A 13811-nucleotide genomic window follows, 5' to 3' on the forward strand; every position below is an offset into this window, starting at 1 on the left:
ATTATTATTATTATTATTATTATTATTATTATTATTATTATTATTATTATTACTATTGTAGTTTAGCAGCAGTATTATTATACAGCTGAGATTTGGTAATTTTGATGCTGGCATTCCATAATAGATCCAGTTCCCTCTCTTTCTCTGTGTGTGTATGTGTGTGTAGAGAGAGAGAGAGAGAGAGAGAGAGAGAGAGAGAGAGAGAGAGAGAGAGAGAGAGAGAGAGAGAGTGTTGGGATAGGGGCGGGGCCTATGTTGGTCTGCTTATCTCCGCCTTTGGACTTCACAATAAGTGCCCTTAGAAGGAAAGCCTGTCAGACTGTAAACTGGAGGAGCTTTTTTTTTACGGCTTGAGTGACAGCAAATCTTCAGTTTATATAAGTCAGTGATCAAACCCACTTTTCTGCTCAGTAGGATGCAGGATGGGATTTAAGTAAGGAAGTATTAGCCTATAGATTAATTATCGGGTAAGTGTAGCCTAATTTAATGTTCCTCCTTAACTTCACTACAAGCGATAAAACTAACCACTAACACTAACCGTAACTTTATGGATTCATACACAGCCTAACTTTACTGGTCTAGTAGTGTCCTATAGTGTCCTAAATGCTTCTGCTCTCCAGTCTGGTAAGACTAACCTGCAGCGTCAGTGATTGGGTTTGCGTCGGACAGCTTTAATCAGACTATCAAAAGATGTCATCAAACTAATCCGCATGTTTTTTTATGCAGGATAATCTCCTCGAGCCTCCCTGCCTACTAGAAAGGAACGGAGGGGACAAGTGTCGGGGAGAAGTGGCCGCAGTGAGAGGCGGTGCAGGCGGGGAGGTGCGCAGCGCAGTCTGCCATGGAGATGTTGCGCCGCTCTTCTGTGTTTGCTTCTGAAGTGTTTGAACGCTCGCACACCGACAAGGAGCTGGTGTCCCAGGCCAAAGCACTGTGCAGGGACTACATTCATTCCAGGCTGAACCGTGCCGGGATAGGCTGGTCTAAACCTGAACATGGACTGGCTGCATCAGGTGGCGCACTGGGAGACATCTCATCGGTTCTGCTGTGGCTGGGTACGTTTTGGTGATGGTCTCCCAAACACTGGAAACTTTATGATATATATTAGGGAATGTCATTTATATAGAAACTCATGGTTATCCTCACATGTGAGTTCAATGTTTATACCATGGAGGACACAGATGTCATGTCATAGGGATTTTTCCAGGAAATTTGGAGACCTGAACTGTAGTTTACATTTGATAATTTACAGTTACACACAGTGGGCTTAGACCGACAGCAATATTTGTAGACTCCGTCTGCTTAAATCTGACTACTTTTAGACCAAGGAAAATAAAAACAAAACACATGAACAGGCCACATAGATAGTTTTAACAATACTTATGGAGAAAAGAACAGTTATAAAGCATAAAACAAAAGCTTTTGGAAGCTAATTTGGAAAAACTGTAGGAAATACAACAGTTTTAAAATAATTTAAAATATCACATCAAAATGAATGCATTGAACGTATACAGAAGTTTCAGGTCTGGGGTGGCAAGGGCGATGCATGTGACTTTAGTAAGGTGACTGTCATCCTGTTTGACGTCATTCAGAATTGTGGGATTAGACCTGCCTTTTATTTTTACTGGAACGCCTTGAAGTGATTCCTGGGAATCCTCAGACAAACGAGAGACACAGTTTCATTCAGGCTAGGTAGCGTTTGGATGCTTGCCCAGTATGAAAACTGATCTAGACTAAAGATATGGCTCCTCCTGTCTGAGGTTTCACTTACCATTTGTGGTTATCACCCCACCTCCAGTTCAGTTTTGTAATTAACTGGAAACTCAGATTTAACAGAGACTGTTACAAATCTGTTAGTCTATATAAATATATACAAAAACCGGGCAATGTTTTGGACTGCTTTCATGCAGAGTGTCCCAAATGAGTATTAATAACGTTGGTAAAAAACCGAGTTGTTTGAGCTAATTGCATCAATTAGCCTTCTTTTGACTTAGTTTCCTTTAAAATCAACTGGATTTGAAATCATTCAATAAGCATCTACAGATCATTAATTTTATTTTTTTTAAGTTAGATAAATAGATCGGTAGGCTACCACTCTCATGTCTGTACAGTACGGCTGCAGCCTGTTAGCTCAGCATAAGAGCAGGAAACATGAGAAAACAGCTAGGGTGGCTCTGTCCAGAAGTAACAAAATCCACCTATTAGCACCTTTAGAGCTCACTAATTAACAAGTTATATCTTGTTTAATCCGTTCAGTGTAAAGACAATTGTGTGCCGAACTATGTCTTGGATAGGACCAGTTGCCAGGCAACCAGTGCCAACTCCAGGAAGTTACTTGTACCATTTGGACAGAGCCATGCTAGTTTCCCCCTGCATCCAGTCTTTATATCAAGCTAACCTAACTGGCTCCAGCAACATATTCCACCTAGAGTCATTAGAGACGTAGCAGTCTTAGAGGTTGTGGACAGAATTCACTTTTAAAATAAAAGGGAGGCATGTAGCTTTTGCTTTACAGTGACCATTGCAGCTATGAATGACTGTATTGGGATAAATGCTAAACTACTGTTAAGCTTTTAGGTAACATGCTAAGCTATTGTTAAAGTAGCACGAGTGGAAAAGAGTAATAAAGTCAGCATGCTGACTCAGTTTGTCTTTTATCCAGGAATATTTACCCATCATAAGCTACCAGACCAAGGAAGGCTAAACCATTGAGGTTATTGATTCAAGCAAGGCTGAATTTTACTGCTAATGAAGTCAACTATTCACTTGTAAGAAGAAGAATGGGTTATTGCTTCTTTCAAAAGTTACATAGTTTCGCTTTAACGGTGTGTGTGGCCAAAATTTCAAGTCAGAGACAATACAAACAGTCAACAGAGATGTTTTTGATTGAGTTTTGTTTCTTATGTTGTGGCCAGGTGATGAGTTGGAGTACCTTCGACCCAACGTTTACCGTAACGTAGCGCGACAGCTCAACATCACAGTGGCGTCAGAGAGTATCGTGTCCGATGCTTTCCTGGCTGTGGCGGCAGACATTTTCTCCACAGGTATGTCCACATCAAAATCAAGCCAGTCAGACAGACCTGCATCATGGGAACTGACTTGAGTTCTTTGTTATCAGATAGACAAATTTAAAAACAAAGAAAGATTACAGAGCGTTTGTCCTTTTAGGGTAGTTCTTCATATGGTTGTCATTGGGAAGGGGGAACTTCCGAGCTTGAGACAAATAAAGATATTCAAAGGTTTTGGAGAACTTATGTTACTGCTACAATTAATGCCTTTCAGCAATTTATAATTACCCCCATCAAAAATAAACAAATTCCAGCCTACTTTTTCATGTAAACACCTCTTTTGCAGGGTAAATGGATAAGGCTGTAGTTGGTCAGAGAGATTATGTTTCAGTCATCACCTCCTTACAGGCAAGAAACTGTAGGGAAAACATTCAGTCCATATTAGGTTGCCAGAGCAAGTGATTGTTACGGACAGTTTAGACCCCACCCAGGGAGTTCAGTCATGAGCCTCAGCTGGTTTATACCTTAGGGACTGTAACAAAGCAATCTGCTGCAAAACTAATTAGGAGTCGACTGCACACTGAAGAAAATCAGGTTAGTGTGGTCCTTGGTATGTGCAGACTTACTAAGAAATATCAGTGACTACTTCAAACTAATTTAAAGAACATCTGTCTTAATCTATGAATGCTCTGAGATGTACAGGGGGAGAAATTAATTGCATTTAGGTTTTAGTTTCAATTTACAGTTTGAAAATGTAGCCCTCAATAATTACAGTGTAAATTTGGACATGGCGTAAAACTGACAGCCAAGACCTGTCACTGTGTGAAGAGGAAGTCATGGACTGCAGTCGATTAGGACCACAGACGGGTCTAATGTGCATGAGCTTCACAAACGTCATGCTGCTTGTCACAAGGCACAGATGAACTACCATGACATACACCAAATCCCGTGCTATTATTTCAATCTGCTCTAATCAATATATTTGATATTAATCACCAATTGTAATGTGCAACCCACAGAGAATTCTCTCTCGACTCTCGGTGCCTCCTATCTATACAAAGCTGTTAGTGTCTTTTAGCTTATTGTTTTGGTTTTATAGCCATCAACTTTACTGTTGTGGTCACATTCCCCTATGCAGTTTCAAAGCACAGGCAGCTTGAAAACAGCTCTGATAAACCTGCAGTAAACTTCCTTTCCAGTGCCAAACAGCAGACAGACAAAGTCAGCGACTGGCTAGCAAAGATAGTGGAGCACTGAGCAGATATTTCCTTCAGGAGTTGGTAAAGACCACTTACATTTTTTTCAGTCTTAATATTGAGTCAATGACTAAAACATGTTTTTCCTCAAAAGGGTTTCCTTATAGGGTTTTCCTTATTTATAAAGTATGAGAAATACCCCCGATGATGTCATCCGGGTTATCACCGCTTGGTCTTTGAGAATTGTTTGGCCTTTATGACCTTTATTTGATAGGTCAGCTTAAGACAGGAAAGTACCAGGTGAGCTACCAGGGTGCCCAGAGAATTCAATTATTTTAAGGGCAAATTTGTGTTACAAACTCAGGGTGTGGCATTTAAAAGACTCAGGCATTTAACAGCCAGGGAGATTGTTACCAAAAAACACAGTTGCATTATGGGAAATGTTGTGTAGGATCCAGATTTGTTACAGCTGGATGTAGCCAGACTTCTCAGATCTAACATTTCTGTTGCAAGTGTGCACAATGTAGAATATATCATTCTGCAAATTCCAGATTTCACAGTTAGAGAAACAAAACCTCCGTTTGTGAGATCCTAGGAATGAGTCAGATGACAGTTGCAGAAGATGGATGGAGTGGAGGCTCAGTTTGTATCTGACATGTAAACACTGCTAAAATTGTCTGAAGCTTTGACTGTAAATGGTGTGGTGGAAGAAAGCTTTGCTCAACACGTGAACTAAGTTGGGAAAATGATCTGCTCACTAATCTGGCGAGGCGTACTGCCTTCCTGCTGTTTGGGTTTTCTTCTCTGTGGGACAGACAGGCATGTCGGCCCAAGGCCTGGCTTCTGCTGAGGTTTTAGAGTTTGTTCATCCATCTTTGAGGACAGCTGCTGACAGATGTTTACTGCACTAAAAACTCCTCAAAAAGAGCAAAGTCGTTCCACTTTGATTACCTATTTTCCAAGAACCCTCAAATCATCAAATAATCATTGTTGGCAAAATTTGGCAGTGTGTTCATACATCAGATAGCAGCAATACATGACTTGTGTGTCTCCTTTCAGGTGTGACTTGGGGAAAGGTGGTTTCTTTGTATGCCGTGGCAGGAGCCTTGGCAGTGGACTGTGTTCGCCACGGTCATCCAGCTATGGTCCATACCATTGTCGACTGCATGGGGGAGTTTGTCCGCAAGAGCCTGACCTCCTGGTTAAAAAGGAGAGGGGGCTGGGTAAAGAAACTTTATTGTTTTTTTAAACCTGATCACTTGTTTGTGTGAGCGTTGCTGATTAATTAACTCTAAGGTCTCTAGTTTCACAGTGGCAAACTGAAGGTGATGAAATTTGTCCCGTTTGCGAAATGCAAAATTAAATCACTGTAAAATCACTAAACCTACCACATGTCTGTTCTAAGTTAGGTGATGAGAAACTGGAGGGTCGCTGGTTCAAGTCCCAGTACAGGCCTAAGTACAGAGTGTGGATTGGTAGTTCACCTCTTGGGTACTGCCAGGTGCTCTTGAGCAAGGCACCCCCTACCCCCCCCCCCCCCCCCCCCCCCCCCCCCCCCCCCCCCCCCCCCCCCCCCCCGCTTAGGGCACTGGTCCAGCACTGGCACTCTGACATCTCTCCATTTGTGCATGAATAGGTTCTGAACATGTGTGTGTATTTCAGGCCTGTGTGTAGTGATTTCTAACAAAAACAGAGTGTACAATTTTAATGTCCCCACTGGGGAACAATAAACAGTAATAAAAAAAATAAAAAAGACATTAATAAAGTAGTAGTGCCACAGATTTTTTTTTCTTAAAACTTTAAAATTTCTGGATGGGTCGGTGGGTGTGTTATGAATATTAGAGGCTGCAATCTACTAAATATTTTCTTAATAATCAATTAGTTCAAAAAGCATAGTTAAGACAGTGAAACATTATAACTTTCCAGAGACAAAGGTTTACTTAACAAACGGAACATCACATTCTGTGTCACATGTGTAATTACATCATCTACATAATTATGTCATGTACATACGCAAGCAGATGAAGTAACATAACAAACGCACTGATTTTAACCTGAACTGTGATCTTTTTTTCTAAACTTAACTGAGGAGTTTTGTTGCCTAAATCCAAGCAAACTGTGACCGTTTCACAAAATTAATGACGTGTTTAAAACCTGGCCCTACTGGTCCTGGTCTAAATGACCTAAATGGTCGCATGGTTTGGAAGACTTGTTATCTTTGCTGTATATCGTCCCCTCTCTCTCTCTCCCCTGATTTTCCATTCTCCCTCCATGCTAACACTATCCTACTAAGCACAAAGACAGGAAAATATCTTTTAAAAGAAAAGTAAATTTTTCTGTCAATTGACAAATCAATTAATCGGCTGATTGTTTTGGCTCCAATGAATTTTGCGCCAGTCCTCCCTGTTATCTAAAGATTAGCTGGATATGACATACAGACGCAGGTCCCTTTTAATATTATACTGATACCTTAGCTACAATAGCTACAACAGAAAATAAATTCCTGAATGTTTAAAAATAAATGTGGAACACAAGGTACAAATACAATACTGATTATATTTAAATGCCGTCATATTTTGTTATATCATTTTATGATATTGGGGTGGGATGAATGGTAGAGATGGGAAAGATCCCCATGTTAGTTACTCGCGAGCGTTCACCTCGTTGTGAATGATTCCAGTTGGTTGTATAAGGATTAATACACTGTGCGTTGACAATTTACCAACAAATCCATTCCACAGCTTCAGGCAGAATGTTGGATGTGTCTTCTGTAGAATCCTGTTAATGGGGAAGGTCTGTCTGACAAAATCCTGCAGAAACAATTAAGAGCACAAGAAGTAACAAGGGCTGGCAACGTGCCTCTGCCTGGGTTCTGCTCTGCTGGAAAGAGCATAACAAAGTGAACAAATGTGCCCACGCACTCAGAGACATGGCACCCAAGTATGGTTTGTTTTGAAGAGAAGTGGAGTGTGACCAAATGAATAGCAATGCATTGTATAACTGACCTCATCAGCACAAATGAGGGACATGTCGCAGTCTAAACTCAAACTGTAATATTTCTACAGCGTGTTGGAAAGCTGAATAACATTCTGTGATATGAAGGATCTGAAGAGGCAGAAGTGTTTAGTGTCAGGACGGACACTTAACTGTGCTCTCTGTGAAATCTCATTGTCTATGAAAGTGTTCTAGTTGTCTAAATAGATTGTTGAAGTAAACATTGCTGGGATTACAGAGTTGGTTTTGGCTTTGAAATAACATATTTGTGGGCAAGTTGCACATCTTGTCAATACAGATTCAGAGAATATTTACAAATCAAGAACACATGTGGGATTTTATAAGGGCTTTTTGTTGTGTGTTTGCTTCAAGTGGGACTTTTTTTTTGTCTTGTTTCATTCCATTCCACAGTCTGAATTGATCTGGTGAGCTCTGTGTCTTCTGTGCTGTTACAGGTGGATGTAACAAAATGTGTGGTGAACACTGATCCCAGCTTTCGCTCTCACTGGCTGGTGTCTGCTGTCTGTGCCTTTGGACACTATCTGAAGGCCACCGTGTTATACCTCCTGAGGGACAAGTGAAAGACAAAGCCACACACTGGATTGTAGCAGACTGTTCAGCACTGTACCCCACCACGACCACCACCACTAAGGCATCCGCTGCTTTGGATTATGTTTACACTTATTTGCACTGAACATTAATGAATGAACACCTATCCCTTCACAGACTTTCCATTCTTCTTCTGCTTCATATGCTAGGTTGTCTATTTATTGTCAATAGTTATGTCATGGCACACATTTGATGTAAATATATGAAATAACCTCATGTTTTTTCACAAACAGAAGAACTACACATGTTGCTGCCTGTTGGGCAGTGATTTAGCTGGCCCTAGTGGTAGGAAATAGTAACTACTGTAAATTAAACATATTACTTTGGGATCCTGAGGCCATTCCTGAGGTCTTGGGTTTGAAGAAAAAATCTCCACTTGTCACCTGGTTGGGTATATGCATGCTAGATAACTGCAAAATACAACATGTTTTCCTATATTTAAGGGACTGTACAAAAAACAGTTTTGCTGAAGAGATGGTCCCATCAAAATGTATTATCCTGTAATACAATTGAAGTTCAAAATCACACATTTCCAACTTGTTCTACTAATTGGCGAAGTGAATTGAAACATTTAACTAGGGTTCTATTAATATGCTATTTACATTATCTGGTATGTTTTAAATGGGGCACTTTTGATTTTCCTAATCAAATCAAAAGAAGAAGAAGAAACAAAGATGTACGTCTTTTTAAAGTCAAATATAAGATTCGGCCCTCTTTCCTACCCCAATTATTTTTGTAAAGTCCCTGATTAATTGGATGAATAGAGTTTGATTTGAATCCAAATATGTAAGATTACATGCATTTCAGACAGCCCTATACATTAATGCAATGTTTTATTCTCTTCATTGGTCGCTGTAAGCAATTACTGTAATTGAAGTGATGCAAGTTACAATATGTTATCTCTGAGTTAGAGCCCTTTGATAACATTTCATTCTGTAAGTAGAGTTTATTCCATGAAAAGATTTACTTTTATATGGCATGCAGCACTAGAAGTATGAGAAAATAAATGTAAATATTACCAATAATAAATGGTTCTTACAACAATTACAATAAAGTCAGCAGTGGTAAATGTTAATAAATTGGTAATGAACAGGTTTTGCTTTGCAGCTGTCTTTAGATTGAGAATTTAACCAAGCAGCTTGGTGTGTGAAGTGTCCACGCTATGTTCAACCACACAGCAAACCTAAAAAGTTACAGTTTTCTCTCATAGCTGTTTGTAGACTCAAATCATGACAGGGGATTAGTCTTTTTCAAATATCTATGACAGAAAAGGAACCTTTTTGGCTATCTGCCAAGTGTTTTTATTTTTTTGGGGGAGTAGATGAATATTCTTTTTTTCCATTTAACTGGCCTCAGTCTTAGCCAAAGGGAGATGGAACTATACCTTTATTCTCACCATTGAAAAATGTTACCGTAACTGAAATACCATATACTATGAACAATTATTGACTGGCTTTACTGTCAAATTTGAATGGATTCAAAAAAAAAGAGGCCCTGGCACCAAATGAAAATGTTGGTTTATTTATTGTTAAAGTTTTCCTGTCCAATACATTTATGGTCTGACTTGTTTTATGTGTTGTTGTTTTTTTTAAACCTCCCAAACTTTAATTTGATAATCACTTTTGAATGCAAACCTACTGATTTAATTCTAGTATAAGTGATTTGCTTATGTGTGGGTTTGTGTTTACCTCCAATGTCAGTAATGATGAATTTACAGACTTCAAAGACTATGAGACGGCAGAAACATTACTGGCTATTTATTACCACCTAGTGGTAGAATCAGTATTACCGGACAGGTTAACAGATCTAACCAGGGGAACTGTACATTTTTTATTTTTTATTTTATTATACTTTATTAATCCCACAAGGGGAAACAACACTTTTCACTCTGTTGTTATTACACACATTACACACAGGCTTGAATTACACACACATGCTCAGGACCTACACATGCACTAATGGAGAGATGTCAGAGTGGGGGGGCTGCCCATGGAAAGGCGCCCCGAGCGGTTGGCGGTTCGGTGCCTTGCTCAAGAGCACCTTGGCAGTGCCCAGGAGGTGAACTGGTACCTCTCCAGCTACCAGTCCACCACCATACTTTGGTCCGTACGGGGATTTGAACCAGCAACCCTCCGGTTCCCAACCCAAATCCCCATGGACTGAGCTACTACCACCCCAAATGGCGTGATGAAATGCCAATAAACAATTTTGACCTGCAGCAGCAAGTGCCAGGTGTTTAAAACTGGATCTCAAACCGCCCTTGTTCCCTTTCATCTTTTAAACTGGTCTGAAATTTTAGTCATTACTGCCCCCCCAATCTTTCTTTTAATGGATACAGTGGCTTTACACACCCATGCTAAAGTTGATTAAATGCTAAAAGAGGAATAAAAAAACATTTTTTGGAAATTGATATCAATGCCTTAATTAAAAAAAAATAGAGAGAGAAAAATCCAACCTTTTAAGGACACCAATTTTCTTTGTAAATGAATAATGTATTGTACATAACTAAATGTTCTTCCTTAAAATACAGGGGGCATAAGTATACACACCCCTATGTTAAATTCCCATAGAGGCAGGCAGATTTTTATTTTTAAAGGCCAGTTATTTCATGGATCCAGGATACTATGCATCCTGATAAAGTTCCCTTGGCCCTTGGAATTAAAATAGCCCCCCACATCATCACATACCCATCACCATACATAGAGATAGGCATGGGGAACTTTCCATAAGATCATCTCTCAATGCAAATTAAACGAGCTATTAAGTTAACTTAAATAACACCATGCCTATCTCTATGTATGCTGAAGGGTATGTGATGATGTGGGGTTATTTCAATTCCAAAGGCCAAGGGAACTTTATTAGGATGCATAGTATCCTGGATCCATGAAACTGGCCTTTAAAAATACAAATGTGCCTGCCTCTACAGGAATTTAACATAGGGGTGTATATAGGCTACTTATGCCCCCAGTATTTTAAGGAGAACATTTATTTGTTTACAATACATTATTTATTCACAAAGAAAATTGGTGTCCTTAAAAGGTTGGATTTTACAATTTTTTTTAAATTATGGCATTAATAACAATTTACAAAATATGTTTTTTATTCCTCTTTTTAATCAACTTTAGCATGGGTGTGTAAACTTATGCAAGCCACTGTATAAATGACATTTTGTTGTGGTGTTTTTTGGTTTTGAGAAATGTCTAAGTGTCTGCTGAAGAGTTATTTTTATTTTGCTCATTTTCCTCTATCCATTTCCTTCTCAGGAGGTTTTGTAAATAGAAGTCATCGAACTTGTTCTGGCATCACTCAAATGCAGTGATTCTTCCTCCCAAAGGTTTTTATTAGCTATCTTCAATGAGACCTTTTAGTTTTGCCGTAATATAGAAGAAGAAGAAGAAGAAGAAGAAGAAGAAGAAGAAGAAGAAGAAGAAGAAGAAGAAGAAGAAGAAGAGTCTGACCATGAGGTCGTCTGCCTCATGGTCAGATAGGGGAGCAGCATGGATATCAATCAAGCCTCTTTAAATCTGTAACCTGAACGCACCATAAACTGTTTTCAACAACACGGAAACGTCAGCTACTACTGATTGGTTAGGGCAACGTGACCCCTCTCCCAGATTTTATTGGTTCTCTTAAAAAATGTCCCGCCTCTCTCCGAATTCCACAGCAGGACTCTCTTCCTATTGGTCCACTGGGTTGGAATACAGAGAACAACAAAAAAGATAGGGTGAAGACCATCGGGATGGATGCAGGTAACGTTAAGCGAGAATTTATAGTAAAATAACATATCTTTCCTTCCCTTAGCAAGCTAGTTCTGCCATAAGATACTCACAACAACGTCATACCTGGGAAAATGTACTTCTCTACCCTTACAGGATTACCAACTCCAACTGCCAAGCCAACACAGACCTTTGTAACGTTCGCCTCGGTGACGTTAGCCTGCTAAAATGATGACTAAAGCTAACTGCTAACTAACGTTAGCCCGCTGCTATTGCTAAATGTAGGGGATTCCCCGCTTTGACAGCTCTCTGCACAGCTGTATAACTTACTGGACGACCCCCAGATGTCATCTGTGTTAATGTCATGCATTGTTGTAAAGTTTCACTCTTAATAATTTGCGTTCCGTCCGTTCTCGGTTTGACTGTTTATGCTAACGTTATGTTACGCCCAAGATGAACATCCCAGTCGATGCACTGTCACCATCACATCAGTTCTTCGGCTACTGTTAGCACCGGAATGCTATTAGCTATGAGAGAGGTTAAGTTATATGATATGCAGGAACACTTACGTAGTGTAGTAACTTAATAGTATTCAGAGAATGCGAGCAGACTTATTGCATTTCCTTCGACTGCAAATGCATTCCTTCATTCTTTATCGATGAGGCTGTAAATCTCAGCTTTCTGCCCAAGCTAACTAACGTTAGTCAACTTTTCCTGTCTGTTGTTGGTTATGTGGAAAACGTTTGGTGTCTTCGGAAATTTTAGCCACCTTTTATTGTTTTTAGTTTGCACCAGTAGGGTAAATCCATTATCATTGCATACTAACAAACAAAAAGCCAATATCAGATTTATTTATTTTTAAGAGCAAGTGTACCCTTTACTGGTGTCCATTACTGTTTTGCCCAATTCTGGCTTTGAGCCCAGTATTTCCAACTGCAGTGAAAAGTCTGCAGACTGTTACTGTGATTGCTTTTTGCCATCACACTGTATTAAAAGCATCCACCACCTATTTATGTAGCCTACGTATTATTACCATCTAATTACAAAAGGCATAAAGCTTTTCATTTATTGGTAAATGGGATATAGTTGTTTGATGTTGTCAGTTTGTCATGCATGTTGTCATTTATGTTTCCTCTGATATTAAAGGGTGATTTCACACATTAAGTTCAGTTTGCAGTTGGAAGAGTATCCCTCATCTTGTGAAAACCATTGTAAGATGTCATCTGTGGCCCTGGCGGAGCTTTTTGAAGTCTGATAAAATAATCCTAATGATGCCATAAAGTTATGTCGTCTGGGTTATCCTGGCCTGTGCCAGATAGCAGGGAGGGTCAGGGTGCAAGAAGAATAACCCTGTCCAATTGCATTATGGGAAATGTAGAAATAGTTTTTAGCTTTACCAATACTTTATTGCTGCAGTCCCTTACATACAATTTAACTTTTTCTTAAATGTGTCAAGATTGTAAAGTCTCTATTTTACTATGAAATACATTTGGTAGAGACCTGAAACTTAATACTATATATATATTTATCCCACAGAGAGATTCTTCCTTTACGTCCTCCCTAGCATATATATATATCTACTGAACCAAAGATTAAAAATCCTAGATAGATTTTTGAAAGATGGATGTATATAGAACATCCTTCCTAAAAGTGACTAGAATTCTTCTTAAGTAACTAATGGACACCACACCTTTACCCTCTGACAAATAGCCTCACTTTAAATAGCTGGTTAGTGGTCAACAACATGACCACTAGCCGTTTCTCTCCTGTAATTCCAAACACTTACAGTTGACTCTTGGCCTCTTTTCCAGCAACCTTGACATACGACACACTTCGCTTTGGAGAGTTTGAAGATTTCCCTGAGACCTCAGAGCCTGTGTGGATCTTGGGGAAAGAATACAATGCACTCACAGGTAGGACTGTGTAATATAACGTGTACTGTATGTGAGACAGTGAGAAAAAAGTATTGAAGTTATATTGAATCATAGCACGCACACTTTTCTCTGAGGCTGAATTATAATATGGTGATTTTTGTTCTTCGTGTAGAGAGAGATGAGATTTTATCAGATGTCACATCACGACTGTGGTTCACATACAGAAAAAACTTCCCACCAATTGGTAAGTGAAGTGATGTGTTTTAGTTGAGCTCCTAAACTACATTTGATGAGTTTGGAGATTTGAGAAATCTTGGTTTTTAACATCTAATTACAATAAGGGATCCCATGCATGATTCATGTGTTACAGGCGGGACAGGACCTACATCAGATACAGGATGGGGATGCATGTTA

General features: G+C 39.4%; 1 protein-coding gene and 1 long non-coding RNA gene across 3 annotated transcripts; both read left to right on the top strand.

Annotated features, from left to right (window-relative positions):
* Nucleotides 1-262: 262 nt before the first annotated feature.
* Nucleotides 263-9285, top strand: boka (BCL2 family apoptosis regulator BOK a). 2 transcript variants are annotated; one of them, XM_032525115.1, is made up of 5 exons: nucleotides 263-467; nucleotides 727-1055; nucleotides 2916-3044; nucleotides 5264-5427; nucleotides 7654-9285. In XM_032525115.1, the coding sequence occupies exons 2-5, from the start codon at nucleotides 842-844 to the stop codon at nucleotides 7777-7779; spliced, it is 633 nt and encodes a 210-aa protein (XP_032381006.1). In that variant the 5' UTR covers nucleotides 263-467; nucleotides 727-841; the 3' UTR covers nucleotides 7780-9285. The 2 variants fall into 2 exon arrangements, with proteins under 2 accessions (XP_032381006.1, XP_032381007.1); XM_032525116.1 differs by lacking the exon at nucleotides 263-467 and having other exon boundaries at nucleotides 587-1055.
* Nucleotides 9286-11306: 2021 nt separating this feature from the next.
* LOC116695070 (uncharacterized) lies at nucleotides 11307-13811 on the top strand. The gene is made up of 4 exons (XR_004333342.1): nucleotides 11307-11556; nucleotides 13335-13436; nucleotides 13570-13641; nucleotides 13768-13811. It is a non-coding gene; the product is annotated as an uncharacterized LOC116695070 (long non-coding RNA).

The sequence above is a fragment of the Etheostoma spectabile genome, chromosome 9, assembly GCF_008692095.1.
Source record: "Etheostoma spectabile isolate EspeVRDwgs_2016 chromosome 9, UIUC_Espe_1.0, whole genome shotgun sequence".
Classification (NCBI taxonomy): Eukaryota; Metazoa; Chordata; class Actinopteri; order Perciformes; family Percidae; genus Etheostoma; species Etheostoma spectabile.

Excerpts from the sequence above, each read along its gene's own strand:
- boka (XM_032525115.1), top strand. The coding sequence starts at position 842 with ATGGAGATGTTGCGCCGCTCTTCTGTGTTTGCTTCTGAAGTGTTTGAA. Across the intron at positions 1,056-2,915 it reads ATCGGTTCTGCTGTGGCTGG|GTGATGAGTTGGAGTACCTT; the intron begins GTACGTTTTGGT and ends TGTTGTGGCCAG. Across the intron at positions 5,428-7,653 it reads TAAAAAGGAGAGGGGGCTGG|GTGGATGTAACAAAATGTGT; the intron begins GTAAAGAAACTT and ends GTGCTGTTACAG.